Source organism: Chiloscyllium punctatum, chromosome 11 (assembly GCF_047496795.1).
Source record: "Chiloscyllium punctatum isolate Juve2018m chromosome 11, sChiPun1.3, whole genome shotgun sequence".
In the NCBI taxonomy this organism is placed as follows: Eukaryota; Metazoa; Chordata; class Chondrichthyes; order Orectolobiformes; family Hemiscylliidae; genus Chiloscyllium; species Chiloscyllium punctatum.
In genome coordinates, this window is record NC_092749.1 from 81,202,963 (window position 1) to 81,220,682 (window position 17,720).

The 17,720-nt window shown below is 42.2% G+C and overlaps 1 protein-coding gene across 9 annotated transcripts in view; it reads right to left on the reverse strand.

Annotated features, from left to right (window-relative positions):
* dop1a (DOP1 leucine zipper like protein A) overlaps positions 1–17,720 on the reverse strand; it is a 344,210-nt gene that overhangs the window by 14,482 nt on the left and 312,008 nt on the right. For 8 of the 9 annotated variants that reach the window (XM_072581124.1, XM_072581119.1, XM_072581125.1 and 5 more), the window contains 4 exons: positions 15,590–15,742; positions 11,887–12,023; positions 8,910–8,965; positions 4,682–4,846 (listed from right to left, as the gene is read on the reverse strand). In XM_072581124.1, the coding sequence (XP_072437225.1) occupies positions 4,682–4,846; positions 8,910–8,965; positions 11,887–12,023; positions 15,590–15,742 (511 nt within the window). The remainder of the gene's footprint in view (positions 1–4,681; positions 4,847–8,909; positions 8,966–11,886; positions 12,024–15,589; positions 15,743–17,720) is intronic. The other variant, XM_072581122.1, reaches the window with a different exon arrangement.

The window sequence follows — 17,720 nt, forward strand, 5'->3', positions numbered from 1 at the left end:
AAATTCTATCTCTCAGAATCCCCTCCAACAACTTACCTAATATTGAAATACTGATATTAGGATCACCAGTCTATAGCTCCCAGGCTTCTTCTTACAGCCTTTCTTAAATAAAGACATAATAGTAACCACTCTCCGATCCTCTGGCACCTCACCCATGGGTATAGGTGATACAAATATCTCTGCTAAGGGCCCTGCAATTTCTTCCCTGACTTCCTACAACTTCCTGGGGTACACTTGATCAGGTCCCAAAGACTTATCCACCTTTGATTTTTAAGATGTCCAGCTCCTCCTCTTCTGTAAAGTGGACTGTTTACAAGACATCAGTATTTCTTTCCCAGAGTTCCCTAGCCTCCTTTTCTTTCTCCACAGTAAAAACTGATGCAAAATATTTGTTTCGCATCTCTCCCATCTCCTGTGGCTCCAGGCATAGGTGACCTCATTGATCTATTCTCTCCCCTGTTGCTCTTTTATTCTTAGAGAATCTTTTTGGATTATCCTTAACCTTATCTGCCAAGGCTATTGGACATCCCCTTTTAGCCCTCCTGATGTCCCTGTTAAGAATGTTCCTATACTCCTGATGCAGGTTAAGAGATTCACTTGATCCCAGTTGTCTTTTCCTAACATATGCTTACTCCTCATTTTGATCAGAGCTCCAATATCTTTATTCTTCCATTGCTCCCTAATTTTACCAGCTTTACCCTTCACTTTAACAGGTACAAAATGTTTTTGAATTATAGTTATCTCACCTTTGAAAGTCTCCCACTTGCCAGTTGTCCTTTTACCTGTAAACAGACTACCCCAGTCAACTCTTAGAAGTTCCTGTCTCATACTGTCAAGGTTTGCTTTACTCCAATTAAGAACTTTAACTTTATTCCTTTTAAATGTTTAATTGTACATAGCTGATTCTTATAGAATCTCACCAGTTACAGCCTGCCAACTTCAAAATGGCTTTTTATTTTTGTTTTCTGTTTGCTATCCTTATTCCATGGCTAGAAGGTGCCACGAAATGTCCTTGGCAAGTAGGATTAAGTAGAGCCTCAAGGCATTTTATACATATATTAGGAAAAAGAGGGTAACTTGGGAAATGGTAGGTTTACTCAAGGACAAAGGAGGAAATTTGTGTGCAGAGCCAGTCAAAGTGTGTGAAGTCCTTAATGATTATTTCTCATCGGCATTAACCAAGGAAGACATACATGATGGTAAATTTAGATGGAGCTTGTTAATACTGTGAGGCATGTCGATATTAAGAAGAAGGGGAAGGTGTTGGGTGTCTTGGAAAACATTAAGGTAGGCAAATCCTCAGTACCTGATGGGCTCTTTCCAGGATACTGAGGGAGGTAAGGGAGGACATTGCTAGGCCTTGATAGATATGTATCCTCTTTTGCCACAGGAAAGCTCTCAAAAGACTAGAGACTGTTGTCCCTTTGTTCAAGATGGGCAACAGGGACAATCCAGGAAATTATAAGCTGTTGAGCCTTACATCAGTGCGGCGAAATTATCAAAAAGATCCTTAGGGACAGGATTTACTTGCATTTGGAGAAGATTGGACTTATTAGGGATAGTCAGCCTGGCTTTATGCAGGGGAGTCTTGTCTCACAAACTCGATTGAGGTTTTCGAGGAAGTGACCAAGATGATCAAGGCAGTAGATGTTGTCCACGTGGACATGGTAGGTTGGCCCAGAAGATCAAATCATATGGAATCCTCCATGGTGAGTTGCAAGATGGAAACAAAATTGGCTTGGCCATAAAAGACTAATTGTAGTTTTTGAGGAGTTTTTTCCACCTGACTGGAGGTTTGTGACCAGTGGTGTCCTGCAAGTATCAGTGCTGGGATCTTGGTCATTTGTAACTTACATAAATAATTTGGATGAAAACATCAGTGGTCTGATTAGTAAGTTTGCAGACAAAACTAAAACTAGAGAGGTTGTGGATAGTGAGAGGTTATCAAAGAATGCACCAGGATATTGATCAGTTAGAAAGTTGGGTGGAGAAGTGGAAGATGGAGTTTAATCTGGACAAATGTGGGGTGAAGCATTTTGGGAGGTCAAGAGGAAAGTATACTGTAAAATGACTGGAGCATTGATACATGGAGGGACTTTTGAGTCCTAGTCCACAGCTCTCTGACATAGCATGGGTTCATGAAAAGCAGGCCATGTTTAACTAATGGGCGGCACGGTTGCACAGTGGTTGGACTGCTGCCTCACAGCACTAGAGATTCGGGTTCAATTCCCGCCTCAGGTGACTGATTGGGCAAACTCCACACATTCTCCCCGTGTCTGCGTGGGTTTCCTCCGGGTGCTCCGGTTTCCTCCTGCAGTCCAAAAATGTGCAGGTTAGGTGAATTGGCCATGCTAAATTGCCCATAGTGTTAGATACAGGGGTAAATGTAGGGGAATGGGTCTGGGTGGGTTGCGCTTCAGCGGGTCGGTGTGGACTTGTTGGGCTGGAGGGCCTGTTTCCACACTGTAAGTAATCTAATCTAATCTAATTTACTGGAATTCTTTGAGGACAGTCTGAGCACAGTAGACAACAGGAAATCAGTGGATGTGTATATCTGGATTTCCCAAAGGCATTTGACAAGATGCTACACAAAAGATAGAGGGCCACAGCATTACAGGTGATATTAACATGGATATAAGATTGGTTAACTAACAGAAAAATAAAGAGTGGCGATAGATGGTGTTTTTCTGGTTGGCATGTGCCTCAGGGATCAGTGTTGGGACTGCAATTATTTGCAATTTACACAGACTATTTGGAGTTTGGCATCAAGTGTACTGTGTCAAAGTTTGTAGATGACACTAAGATGAGTGGTCAAGAAATGTGTGCAAAAATACAGAAAGTCTGCAGAAGGATGTAGATAGGCTAAGCGTGTGGGCAAGGGGCTGCCAGATGAATTTCAATGTTGGTAAAAGTGAGGTCATTCATTTTGGTAGAAGATATTTAAGTGGCGAAAAAATTGCAGCATGCTGCTGTGCAAGAGACCTGGGTGTCCTTGTGCATGAATCACAAAAGGTTGGTTTGCGGGTGCAGCAGATAATTCAGAAGGCAAATGGAATATTGTCCTTCACTGTGAGAGGGATGGTGTTTAAAAACAGTGAGGTTATGCTGCAGCTGTACAGGATGCTGGTGAGGTCATACCTGGAGTACTGTGTGCAGTTTTGGTCTCCTTACTTGAGAAAGGATGTACTGGCACTGGAGGTGGTGCAGAGGAGGTTCACTAGGTTTTTTCCAGAGTTGAAAGAGTTGGTTTATGAGGAGAAATTCACTAGACTTGTACCATATTCATTAGAATTTAGAAGAATGAGGGGGGTAGTCTTATATAAACATATAAAATTATGAAGGGAATAGATAAAATAGAAACAGGGAAGTTATTTCCACTGACGGGGTCAAACTAGGTCTACGGGGCATAGCCTCAAAACAAGGGGGAGCAGATGTAGGACCGAATTGAGGAGGAACTTCTTTACCCAGAAAGTGTTATGAGAGTCCCTGCCCAGTGAAGCAGTTGTGGGTACCTTGTTGAATGTTTTTAAGGCGAATATAAATAGATTTTTGAACAGTAAAGCTTTTAAGGGTTATGAAGAGCAGGCAGGTAAGTGGAGCTGAGTCTAAGAAAAGATCTTATTGAGGAGCCAGATGGTCTACACCTGCTCCTATTTCTTATGTTCTTATGAAAGGGACAATGAAATAGATAAGGTGGTAATGAAGGCATATGATGCTTGCTTTCATCGGTTGGCACACTGCATATAAAAGCTGGTAAGTTATGTTGCCAGTTTAAGGCTTTGGGTCAAGCCATATTTGGAGTACTGTGCACCGTTCTGGTTGCTGCACTATGGGATGGATGTGGAGGCTTTGGCAAGGATACAGATGAGGTTTCCAGAATGTTGACTGGATTGCAGTATATTAGCTATAAGGAGAGGTCAGACAAACTTGGATTGTTTTTTCTAGTGCATCACAGGTTGAAGTATATAAAGTTATGAGAAACATGGATAGGGTGGATAGTCTGAATCACTTTCCCAGGATGGAAATGTCAAATACTTGGGGGTGTAGGTTTAAGGTAAGACAGGGCAAATTTAAAGGACATGTGGGAGGAACTTGTTTTTTAAAAACACAGAGGGTAGTAGGTATCTGGAACATGTTCCAGTGGAGACAGTAGAACCAGACATGATAGCAAATTCTAAGAGGCATTTAGACAGACACATGAACAGGTAGGGAATGGAGGGATATGGACCATGAGCAGGGACATGGGATTAGTTGATTGGCACAGACTGTATTATGTTCTAAACATAGTACCCCCCAATCCCTAATCTTCTACATGTAGATGCTTATTTAGGTTTTTTTTTAAAATCTAAGTAGTAACTTCCATTTGTATTCCCATATTCCTAATTTGTTTAACCTCAAAGCTTTCAACAGTTTCATCTAACTTAACCTCTCTTTTTGTAAATGCTTCCGAAATGGATTTCCGAAATGCCTACATACTAAGGTCACATTAGCTAAAACAGCTGTCTGCAAAAGTATTGGTTACAGTTTAAAGAACAATGATTTGCACTTAAATCCTTCAAATATGTCTTTCTTTTCTCTCCTTTCTCTGCAAAGTATCACTGAGAAACAATCACAATAACGCTAACAATTTTAGATTTGATATCATGTTTGAAAGAAAACAATAATACCTTCACTCACTTACATCTGAAATTGGGGAAGGTTTTCAGAGGGCAAGTTCAAAGCCAAATCCAGGAATTTGCATGCAGACAGGTATAGGCCAAGCCACCGCTGATTGTTGTAAGATGTGGAGACCCCATTACCTCCCATGTAGGTGGTTTCCAAGCCCGACACTGATGGTCCAGCAGTTCTGAAATTGATAAGAGGATATATGCTTACTCTATATTTTGGAACTTTCCTGTGAGTAAAATATTGTAAGTGATTCAAAAATGTGCTGACTCGTACATTCAGTGGTACACTTTAAGAGTTTTGTTTTGGAAAAATGAGCACATCAACACTAGAGAGTCGAATATTCCTAGGTCAGTACAGCATGACCCAAGAATAACGCATCCACCTATTGTACTCAACACAAGCTATAACTCCAACCTCATAGATATTTGCTTGTAAGTACACATATAACTTTAATTTCTTCCAGTAGTCAGTTTTGTGGTATGCCAGTATAGTGCCATCTGATGGAAATTGTGAATTACATGCCCATTGGAAACCAAGTACAGATCATGCCAGCACTTTTAATGTAGATTAGCACTTGCCATCAATCTGGCTTGCATATTCAGGTCCTAAATGAAAACAGTCACGTTTGAGTACACAAACCTCAAATCATGAAAGCTGCTCCAATCAGGAGTCTAACAATTGTGGCAACCAAACTTCTGCTGTCAACTACAGGAAGGATGGGTCCTCTGTTGCAGCTTTAAGAAATCCATCTTTATCACTTAAGGAATAACAATATTCCTAGCTCTTATGATGCTACTGAAACAACATGAAACAAAGTCCAAGCTTTGTTTTGATATACAGCTTGCTCCAAAATTATGCAGAGGATAACACTTGGAATTATAAGTATTAATAATATAATAATTAATAATCATCAGGCTTCAGAATTTGGAAAAATATTAGTGAAGCACACAGTGACTCCACATTATATGTAAATCCAGTTCAAACGTGGGTGGAGATGAAAAAATGAAAGCAAGACATAGTGTAGGATCGAGTCGTATGCAGCTCAAGTTTGATTTTTAAAAAAATTCTTATTTGGGCGCTTCAGTCAAATTTAGTTAGGATTGACAAAGTGAAGTTGTAAGGTTTGTAAGTAAGAAATGTATGGTTTGTCTCAGGTTCTGATGAGCAATTCAGATTTTCAACTCAAGTAATTTAGAAGTAAAGTCTAAACCTCAGCCAAAGATACCACAGTAAAGTGAGAAGCTATTGTACTTGGGGTTGCTGAGGTTGTAACTTAAGATACCAGGAGTTTAAAAACCTGGCGTAGCAATTCCGAAGGGGTCACTGCATAAAGTTGAAATTTACACAGGAATTAATACTTAATTCTACATGTCAGTCTTGAAAAAGTGGTTCAGCATCATAGAACATCGTTATGCTCTTCGGCCCTTGACATTGCGCCGACCTGTGGAACCAATCTGAAGCCCATCTTCATCCACATTACTGCATCTTCATCCATATGTTTATCCAATGACCATTTAAATGCCCTCAATGTTGGTGAGTCTATATCTATCACCCCTCAATTTAAAGCTATGACCTCTCATGTTAGCGATCACTATCCAAGGAAAAAAGCTCTCACTGTCTACCTTATCTAACCCTCTGATTATCTTATGTCTCAGTTAAATCACCTCTCAACTTCCTTCTCTCTAACGAAAACAGCTTCAAGTCCCTCAGCTTTTCCTAATAAGACCCTTCCTCCATACTAAGCAATACCCTCGGAAATCTTCTCTGAACCCTTTCCAAAGCTTCCACGTCCTTCCTATAATGCGATGACCAGAACTGTACACAATACCCCAAGTGCGGCCGAACCAGAGTTTTGTACAGTTGCAACATAACCTCACGGCCCCTCTACTGATAAAAGCTAACACACCGTATGCCTTCTTAACAACCCTATCAACCGAGGTGGCAACTTTCTGGCACTATTCCTGTAGACAATGATGGCATAAAGATCAAAGCCAAAGGCTCTGCAATCTCTGCCCTGGTTTCCCAAAGAATCCTAGAATAAATCCCAATCGGCCCAGGGGATATATCTATTTTCACACTTTCTAAAATTGCTAACACCTCCTCCTTTGTGAACCTCAATCCCATGTAGTCTAGTGGCCTGTATCTCAGTATTCTCCTCGACAAAATTGTCTTTTTCCAATGTGAATACTGACGAAAAATATTAGATTAGATTCCTTACAGTGTGGAAACAGGCCCTTCGGCCCAACAAGTCCACACCGACCCGCCGAAGGGTAACTCACCCAGACTCACTTCCCTCTGACTAATGCATCTAACACTATGGGCAATTTAGCATGGCCAATTCACCTGACTTGCATATCTTTGGACTGTCAGAGGAAACCAGAGCACCTGGAGGAAACCCACGCAGATATGGGGAGAATGTGCAAACTCCACACAGTCGCCCGAGGCGAGAATTGAACCCGGTACCCTGGCGCTGTGAGGCAGCACTGGCTCAGTGGTTATTAATTTAGCGCTTCCCCTATCTCCTTGGACTCCATGCACAACTTCCCACTACTATCCTTGATTGGCCCTATTCTTTCCTTAGTCATTCTTCTATTCCTGATATACTGATAGAAAGCTTTAGGGTTTTCCTTGATCCTATCTGCCAACAACTTCTCGTGTCCCCTCCTGGCTCTTCTTAGCTCTCACTTTAGGTACTTCCTGGCTAACTTGTAACTCTCAAGCGGCCTACCTGAGCCTTCACATCTCATCCTAACATAAGCTTTTTTCTTCCTCTTGACAAAGAGATTCAACTTCTTTAGTAAACCACGGCTTCCTCGCTCAACCACTTCCTGCCTGCCTGACAGGTACATACTTATCAAGGGCACACAGTAACCGTTCCTTGAATAAGCTCCACATTTCAATTGTGCCCCTCCCCTGCAGTTTCCTTCCCCATCCTATGCATCCTAAATCTTGCCCAACTGCATCATAATTACCTTTCCGCCAGCAATAACTCCTGCCCTACACTATATACCAATCACTTTCTGTCGCTAAAATAAACCACCAAATTGTGTGATCACTATCACCAAAGTGCTCACCTACCTCTAAATCTAACAACTGGCTGGGTTCATTACCCAGTACCAAATCCAATGTGGCCTCACCCCTTGTTGGTCTGTGTACACACAGTGTCAGGAAATCCTCCTGTAACACTGGACAAAAATTGACCCATCTAAAGTACTCAAACTAATGTATTTCCAGTCAATATTTGGAAAGTTAAAGGCCCCATAACAACTACCATGTTACTCTCACTCCTATTCAGAATCATCTTCGCAATCCTTTCCTCTACATCTTTGGAACTATTCGGAGGCCTACAGAAAACTCCCAACAGGGTGACCTTTCCTTTCCTGTTTCTAATCTCAGCCCATAGTACCTCAGTAGAAGAGTCCTCAAAAGTTCTGTCTGCCACTGTAATATTGTCCTTGACTAACAATGCCACACCTCCCCGTCTTACCATCTTCTCTATTCTTACTGAAACATCTGCTGCCTCACAGCGCCAGAGACCCGGGTTCAATTCCCGCCTCAGGCGACTGACTGTGTGGAGTTTGCACATTCTCCCCATGTCTGCGTGGGTTTCCTCCGGGTGCTCCGGTTTCCTCCCACAGTCCAAAAATGTGCAGGTTAGGTGAATTGGCCATGCTAAATTGCCCATAGTGTTAGGTGCAGGGTAAATGTAGGGGAATGGGTCAGGGTGGGTGCGCTTCGGCGGGTCGGTGTGGACTTGTTGGGCCGAAGGGCCTGTTTCCACGCTGTAAGTAATCTAATCTAATCTAAATCCCGGAACCTGCAATAACGATTCCTGTCCCTGTTCTATCCATGTCTCTGAAGCGGCCACAATATCAAAGTCCCAGGTACTAATCCATGCTGCAAGTTCACCCACATTATTCTGGATGCTCCTGGCATTGAAGTAGACACACTTCAATCCACCTTCCTGCTTGTCAGTGCACTCTTACAACCTTGAAACCTTAGCTCTGATCTTGCTACTCTCAACCTCCTGGTCATTGAGAACTACAATTCTCATCCCCCTGCTGAATTAGTTTAAACCCTCCCGAAGAACATTAGCATCATCTTTTGAACCAGAGTTTTGCACCTATTCGCTGAATATTTCTGGAATGAACAACCAGAACATTTTCCAACAACAGAAAGTAGGACCTTAGTTTTGGGAAATTGCAGTTAAATCATTAAGATTAGCTGTAGAAACCCATTACCTTGAAATGTCTTCATCTGCTGTCAGTTCTTGTTCAATCAGCAAAAATACTTGCACCTTTAAGATTTGAGAAGAAGAATATAATTGCTTAAGATCTAAAACAAAAATTGTTGGCCTTCAGAATGAGGTCTTATGCTGAGTAGATAGCAAACCCCTGCTCCTGAGCCAGAAGCTCTAGGCTCAAGCCCCCTCTCCAAGGCTTGTTGGCCACTGAAGGCACATTCATGATGCAGCCAAGCAGACCGATAATCAACCTGGCAGTTCTGCCAATACATCCATGGCAGGAGTTTAGAGAGGGAGAAATTCCATATTAGTTATTACCTATGTGTTTGACAGGGGATGAAATGCAGCAAAAATCCCTCATGAGAAAGACACGAGGATGACAAATGCAATATTGGATGAGAACAGTAGAAGAAGCGGCACGGTGGCACAGTGGTTAGCACTGCTGCCTCACAGTGCCAGAGACCCGGGTTCAATTCCTGCCTCAGGCGACTGACTGTGTGGAGTTTGCACGTTCTCCCCATATCTGTGTGGGTTTCTTCCGGGTGCTCCAGTTTCCTCCCACAGTCCAAAGATGTGCAGGTTGGGTGAATTGGCCATGCTAAATTTCCCATAGTGTTAGGTAAGGGTTACCTTGTAGGGGTATGGGTGGGTTGCGCTTTGGTGGGTCGGTGTGGACTTGTTGGGCAGAAGGGCCTGTTTCCACACTGTAATCTCATCTAATCTAAAGAAGCAGCTCTTCGCCAGAAGCACAATAGCTTTTTCTCATCAATTCTGGAAAAATAGCTCAGGACAAAAGATGAAAACATGCACAGTAAAGTCAGAGTAGAGATATTCATAGATAACTCTTTTCCATGATATGAAGATACCTGTAAGTTAACAGAGTTAATGTTTATTCTTCCATGATATGCAAGTGTTGCTGACAAGGTCAATATATCTCGTTTATTCCTAAATTTCCCTTGAATTGTGAGAATGCCATTTCAGAAAGCAGTTAAGAGTCAATTACATTATTGTGGAACTACAGTCAAAAATGGGTCAGACTGGGCAGGATAGCACGTTTTCTTCTCTAAAGGACATAAGTGAATGAGATAGGTATTTACAATTGATGGTTGCTTTATGGTCAGCTTTGGAGAGACGAGCTTTCAATGCAAGGTTTCTCTAATTACTTGAATTTAACTCCACATTTTACATGTTTAGATTTGAAATTTGAACCTATGTCCCTCGTGCATTAGGCAAAAGTGAGAACTGCAGGTGCTGGAGGTTAGAGTAGAGTGCGTTGTGCTGGAAAAGCATAGCAGGTCAGGCAGCATCCGAGGAGCAGGAGAAACAATGCTTTAGGCAAAAGCCCTTCATCAGCAATGAGGCTGTGAGCCAAGAGGGTGGAGGGATAAATGAGAGGGGGGGGGGGGTGGGGCTGGGGGGGGAAGGTAGCTGAGAGTGCGATAGATAAATGGAGGAGAGGGTAATAATGATAGGCTGGAGAGGACGGTGGAGTGGATAGACAGGAAGGAAGATGGACAGGTGGGGCCAGTATTGAGGGCAGTGCTGAGTTGGTAGGTTGGAATTAGGATAAGATGGGGGGGGAGGGGAAATGAGGAAACCAATGAAATCCACATTGATCCTGTGTGGTTGGAGAGCCCCAAGGTGGAAGATGAGAGCATTAGCCAAGGCTCTGGATGGTTAATTGAGTGATACTACCTGTTGCTCTAACGACACTGCCACATGTACAATTTTTTCAAGGGAGCAAGTCTCATTTCCAACATCTATACCTTATGTATAGGTGTAATAAATAAAACATCAGTTTAAGTTCTACAATTTTGTTCATGGACTCTTGAGTACTTTAAGGCAGTTTAAAAAAGATTCATGGGATGTGGACATTACTAGCTCTGCCAGCAAATACTGAAAATCTCTAATTGCTTTCGAAAGGTGGGGTGAGTTATCATCTCAAACAGTAGCAATGCAGGAAGAGTTGGCGTGAAGATGATACACCCACAGGGCTGTTAGGATCACGTGGGGCTTGGAAGGGAACTTGTAGGTGGTGGTGATCCCATGTACCTCCTGTGCTTGTCATTCTAGGTGGTACAGATTGTGTGTTCGGAAAATGCTGTCAAAGGAGATGAGATGAAGCACCAGAGGAAAACAAGTAATCATGTAGAAAATCAAGCCATTTGCGTGATCATTAAAAAATTGCAACATTGAGTGTCAAACACTTGCAATTACTTTCCCCTACTTCTATGAATTAATTGAACTGGGCTAATTCAAATAACTTTTTACTTTTTCCTTCATATATTTTGGCATCACCTGAGAGTACAGGTTCATGGTTTCTTGAAAGCAGAGTCCCAGGTAGACAGAGTAATAAAGAAGGTACATTTGCCTTTCTTGGTCAGTGCATTCAGTATAGGAGTTGGGATGTCAGATTGTGGCCATACAGGGCATAGGTTAAAACACTTTTAGAATACGGCATTCAATTCTGGTTTCCCTGCGATAAAGGAAAGATGTGTTTAACTTAAAAGGATTCAGAAAAGATTTACAAAGATGTTGCTGAGGTTGGAGAGGCTGAATAGGTTGGGGCAAATTTCCCTGGAACAAAGACTGAGGGGTGATCTTATAGAGGTTTATAAAATCATGAGGGCATGGATAGGGCTAATAGCCAAAGTGTTTTTTTTTCCCCACAGGATAGGAAAGTCAAAAGCTAGAGGGCATAGTTTAAGGTGAGAGAGGAAAGATTTTAAAGGGACCTAAGGGGCCACAGAGGGTAGTGTGTGTATGGAATAAACTGCCAAAGTTAACATAGGAGGTTGGTACAATTACAACACTTAAAAGCCATCTGGATGGCTACATGAATAGGAAGGGTTTAGAGGGATATGGGCCAAATGCTGGCAAATAGGGTTAGATTCAATATGTGGTCCACATGGGCGAGTTGGATTGAAGGGTCTGTTTTCTTGCTGTACAACTCTATGACTCTACAGTCAACTTACCAGTTCTGTGATCATAGTAGGCCACAGTGAGGTGAGATGGCGTGGAGACATCCGTAACAGCAAGACCCGGAAAAATAGGAACACCTGAGCATGGAGTGTGGGGACTTGTGGTAGACGCAGACTTTCCACCAGGCGCTCTGAAATAGTGAAAAATACAAACATCAATAAGAAAAACGCCAAAACGAATGGCATTTACTGGCAAGGTAATTCTAAGATGATGATTTACATACACTAATTATGAATAACTACAAATAATCTATCAGATCATTTGTTTTGATGTAAAGCATAAGCCAGATAGTATAAGGACGGCATTTTCCTAATGGACATTAGTGAACCAGGTGGCTTTTTACAACAGTTGATGATTTCATGGTCATCTTTATTGAGACTACCTTTAAATTACAAATCTTATTAATGAATTGAATTTGAATTGCACCAGTGATTTGAATCGGTTTTCCCAAGAATGCAGAGGCTTTGCAAATTTAGAATGTAATTATTTTAAAATGCCACTTTCAAACACTTCAGTTTAGAAAATGCCCAAATGATAGAGCTTTCAAACCCAACCATCAGTGAGATTTTAATACATTCCAAAGTATTTCAAAGAACAATGACAGCTGTGCATTGAAAAACAAAGAAGCTAATGCTGTGGCAAGCAAGGAGAACAGCTTTGTGGTAACAATCAAACATAATGCTTTTGAGAGTTCAGTTTCTGGATGTAAGTTTGCTCGCTGAGCTGGAAGGTTTGTTTTCAGACATTTTGTCACCATAACTAGGTCACATCATCAGTGAAAACCTCCGGTGAAGCACTGGTGGTATGTCCTGCCTCTTGGTTTCTTAAGGTGAGTAATGTTATTTCCTTTTTTTTTTACAAGGGAAGGTAGATGGGGTCTAAATCACCACACACACAAGCGAAACAAACACACACACACACACACACACACACACACACACACGAGAATTAGATTAGATTACTTACAGTGTGGAAACAGGCCCTTCGCCCCAACAAGTCCACACCGACCCGCCGAAGCGCAACCCACCCATACCCCTACATCTACCCCTTACCTAACACTACGGGCAATTTAGCATGGCCAATTCACCTAACCTGCACATCTTTGGACTGTGGGAGGAAACCAGAGCACCCGGAGGAAACTCACGCAGACACGGGGAGAATGTGCAAACTCCACACAGTCAGTCGCCTGAGGCGGGAATTGAACCCGGGTCTCTGGCGCTGTGAGGCAGCAGTGCTAACCACTGTGCCACCGTGCCGTCCTAGAGGCTTGGCATTCTAAACAGAACTCCATCAATAAATGCATCGATTTAGACCCCATCTACCTTCCCTTGAGAAATAAAACCGGAAATGACATCACTCACCTTAAGAAACCAAGACCTATAAATAGAGAGGTGGGACATAATACCAGCGTTTCACCAGAGGCACTCACGGATGATGTTACCTAGTCATGGTGACGAAATGTCTGAAAACAAACCTTTTAGCTCACCAAGCAAACTTACATCCATATCCTCAACCTGAGCTACAAATCTTCTCAAAAATCGCTAGTTTAGTTTCTGTTCAAAAGGAGAACAGATAAATGGAACTTCCAAAGGTTTGAGAAAGTTGCTGAGGTTTGCCTTGCTTATGATAATTATATCTGAGAAATCTTGTGCAGAGTGGAATGATCATCAAGGGACAATAAAGTTTCAACTTGAAGTGATGATGAAATAAATCTCCACTAGACAGCTGATGTGGCTGTGGCTCTCATCCGTTTATTTTTGACAGAAACATATTTCATATTGAAAGGATATTGTAGACATATTTTACTGCATCTTATTGATACAAAAGAACCTTTACTTCAGTTTAATCCAGGAGTTAATATTTCTAAACTAAAAACCTTTTGCCTCTGTGGTCTGTATCTTTCTATTCCCTGCCTATTCATATACCTTATCAGGAAGCCTCTTAAATGTTCCCTTTGTATCCATCTCCTCTGGCAGCATATTCTAGGCACTTACTACCTTGTGTAAAAAAAACTTACCTCTCACATCTCCTTTAAACTTACCCTCTTTTACCTTAAACCTAAGTCTTGTAGTACTTGACATTTTTACCCTGGGAAAAAGACTCCAACTTTAATTTATCAGGTCACCCCTCATCCTTCCACTTTCAAGTGAAAAAAAACTTGCCTGGCTTGTCAGGCTTCTACTACAGCTGTGCCTTCAACACAATAATTCCAACCAAACTAATCGTTGAGACCCAGATCTCCGCTCAGCTGTCCACCACAGGATTCTCAACTTCCTGACCGACATCAGTGAGAATTGGCAACAACAGCTCCTCTGTGATAATCCTCAACATTTGCATCCTGCAAGGCTGTGTACTCAGCCCCTTACTACATACACTCGTGACTGAGTGGCCACATTTTGTCCTAAATCCATCCACAAGTTTGCTGTCGAAACTACTGTTGTAGGTCAGATCTCAGAATGCTTGGTGGTGTGATGTAAAGATAATAATCTCTCCCTTAATGTCAGCAAAATGAAAGAGCTGGTCATTGATTTCATTAAGCATGGTGGGGGCACATCCCTGTCTACATCAATGGTGCTGAGATGGAGGTGGATGACAGGAGTGAAGATCACCAACAATCTGTCCTGGTCTACCCATGTTGATGTGATGGTCAAAAAAGCACAACAATGCCTCTACATCCTCAGGAGGCTACTAACCATGATCAATATGCCTTTCTACCTTTGAAGATCCACATACATGTACCCTCAGGTCCTTCTGTTGCTGCAGCTCTTTAGAATTGTGCTGTAGACTGAATTTTGGTTACTTCAGACTTGCTTTTTACATATTCACGTGCGGATGAAATGCCAAATTTGATGGGTAGAGGGTCACAATGTTTTGAAGCTGTGCAGGTGTTCCAGGCTCCAACACCGACCATAGTTAAAAGGTAACCAGAAAGCACTTCACCCTCTGTAACCCAAGAAATCATTCAACTTCTGCTTATCGTCCTTACCCATCCCTAGAGAAGTCAGAGATCAGACAAAAAGCAGCACCATGCTTTAGCAGGATCTCCCTACAGGCTAAATAAATCAGAAACAATATAATAAAATTGTTGGGAAAGCTCAGCAGGTCTGGCTGCATCTATGGAGATTGATCCTTCCTCAGAACTTCAGAAACATTAACTCAGATTTCTCTCCCCAGACGTTCCCAGACTTGCACAGCTTTTCCAGCATTTTCTGTTTTTATCTCCCAAAAGGCTGTCCAGATAGAGGTGGGTATGGAGGCCAGCACCACAGCAGCTCAAGAGAACACGGCTTCACTGCTGAAAGGGAATTAATGATCAACTGCACTCTACCAGGGTGCAGACCACTACCTCAGTGCTTCTTGTTCTTATAATTGAGAGTTAACACTGAAAGCCTGTCACTGCAGAGAGTTGTCAACCAGAAGGTTGATGCCCTCAGGTGCCTCATATGTAATTATTTATCTGTCACTTAATTGCAGCGACCAATGTAGCACTCCTGGCACTCACAGAGCTGCTAGAGTTCAAACAAATCACCATCAGTGGGGACATGACCTAATATGGTATTGCTATGCAGGGTTTCATGATATTCATTAATTAATTTATGTTTTACCAAGTTGACAATGTTATCTAAACATCTCAGAGATAACCGCTCTATCTTCTGTGCATGATGCTTTAATACACATTTGAATAGCGTTACTAACCTTGTATGTCTGGTAGATACTTCTGGTATTGATCCACTTCACTGCTAAAAATAGCAAAGGCTAACCTCTTTAGGAGCATTGCTCGCTGTTCCAATTCGGCCTCACGACTTGCAAACAAATTGAGAGAACTGCTTTGTGCCACGGCAACTCGAGCTGTGGGAGGTGGAAATCACTACCTGGTTAGGGAAATGTCTCAGATACATTATAAGTCTTTACACTAATTTTTACACACTTACTTAAATCGCATTCCTTTGTGCAATCATCGTAAAGGGAGTGAATGCAGAAGGTGGTTGGCAGGGACACAACCAATCAGAATGCTTTGTCTTGGATGGTGTCAAGCTTCTTGACTGTTATTGGAGTTGAACCCAACCAGGGAAGGGCAACATATGGAAGAAACCCATGCAGACATGGGGAGAATGGTGAATGTCTGTGTGGTGTTTGCACAAAAGCTGGAATCAAAGTCCATGGCACTGTGAGGCCAACCACTGATCCAGTGTGCCACCCAGGATTGTTTACTCAGAAGGGAACCATTGGAGTGACCATTTGGGAGTCTTTGATGGTTTAATTTTACTGTGTTACAACTGACTGGGCTCAGCTATCTGACTCTGTGTCATAAAAATCTGAGCGAAAGGTAGTGGAAATCCACAGGGACATTGACAGGTTGGTGGACTGGATAGTTGGAGCAGCATTGAGGCAGCAAGTGCTAACCACTGTGCTGCTCAAAACATATAGCATTTGGCTGAACTAATCTGTACCACTGCTTATGCATCACAAGTCGCCTTCCATTCCTCTTTAATGTAACTTTCCCCAAAAAGCAACAATGCTATTTGCCTCAATCATTCCCTGGAGGTGGGGAGTTCTAAATTGCTCTTGCTTTACTCTGTAAAGATGATTCTGCTGAATTCCCTAGTGGATTTATCAGCGATCACTGCAAGGTTTGTGAAGGTTTGTTGCTCAGGTTGAGGTTTAGGGTGTAGGTTTGCTCGCTGAGCTGTAGGTTTGATATCCAGATGTTTCATTACCTGGCTGGGTAACATCATCAGTGGCGACCTCCAAGTGAAGCGAAGCTGTTGTCTCCTGATTTGTCCTGGATGGGGACACAAACTCCAGGCACCCCATCCAGGACAAACATATAAATAGAAAGCAGGAGACAACAGCTTCGCTTCACTTGGAGGTCGCCACTGATGATGTTACCTAGCCAGGTAATGAAACGTCTGGATATCAAACCTACAGCTCAGTGAGCAAACCTACACCCTAAATCAGTGATCACCTTTTGGTCATCAAGGTTTTGATCTCATCCATAACAGCTATCCATCAAACTTCTTCCTAATTTTAAAAATCTCTAATGGATGACACTTTAGTCTGTTTTATTTTAGAGAAAAGAATCACATCTTTCAATCTTTCCAGCACTGTCTTCAGTGCCCATATATTCTTTTAATAGTATTGAGACTAAGCAAGAGATTTGAAAATCATGACCGTGATAATTGGAGGCAAGTATGATCACAATTTGGCACCAAGCCACATACTGGTTTTCTGCTACAACTCCTAATACTGAATAATTTTGAAGATGGTTGACTTGGGGTCAGATAGACTGCTATTGGCAAGTGACAGGCAGCCAATTGAAAGCAATTAATTAAGTGCTTATTAAGGTCCTAGCTGCATAATAACTAGGATTTCCAATCAGCAATGCAGGCTGCTCACGTGGTCTTGAACGCACTGGGGTCAATTTTACAGGGATTAACAGAATGCTACCCCAGCCCTTCTTTTTGCACAAAAAGGAAGCTTCACATATTGGAGAGCAGATTCTGCCCAGGTGTCATTCAGAAATAGATAGAAATGCATTTTTTGTAGCTTGAAATTGTTAGGGGAAGGCAAGCCGCATCCCCTTTTCAAGATAATCAGTTTCTGCATTTTGAAATTTAGAGGTCCTGCCTGCAATATTGAAAACATCTGTTGTCAAAGCATAGAAGGTAAACGTGATGTTAAGGTGCTGGGAGGGTGGGCTACCAGACTGGCAGGAGGTTAGGGTGTCATGTAAGTAGGGTTCCAGTTACGATGTATGTACAGTATCAGGTTGTATAAAGTTCCATGGGAAGCAAGAAAGCCTTTAATGTAGCCTGGGCGAGCAGGA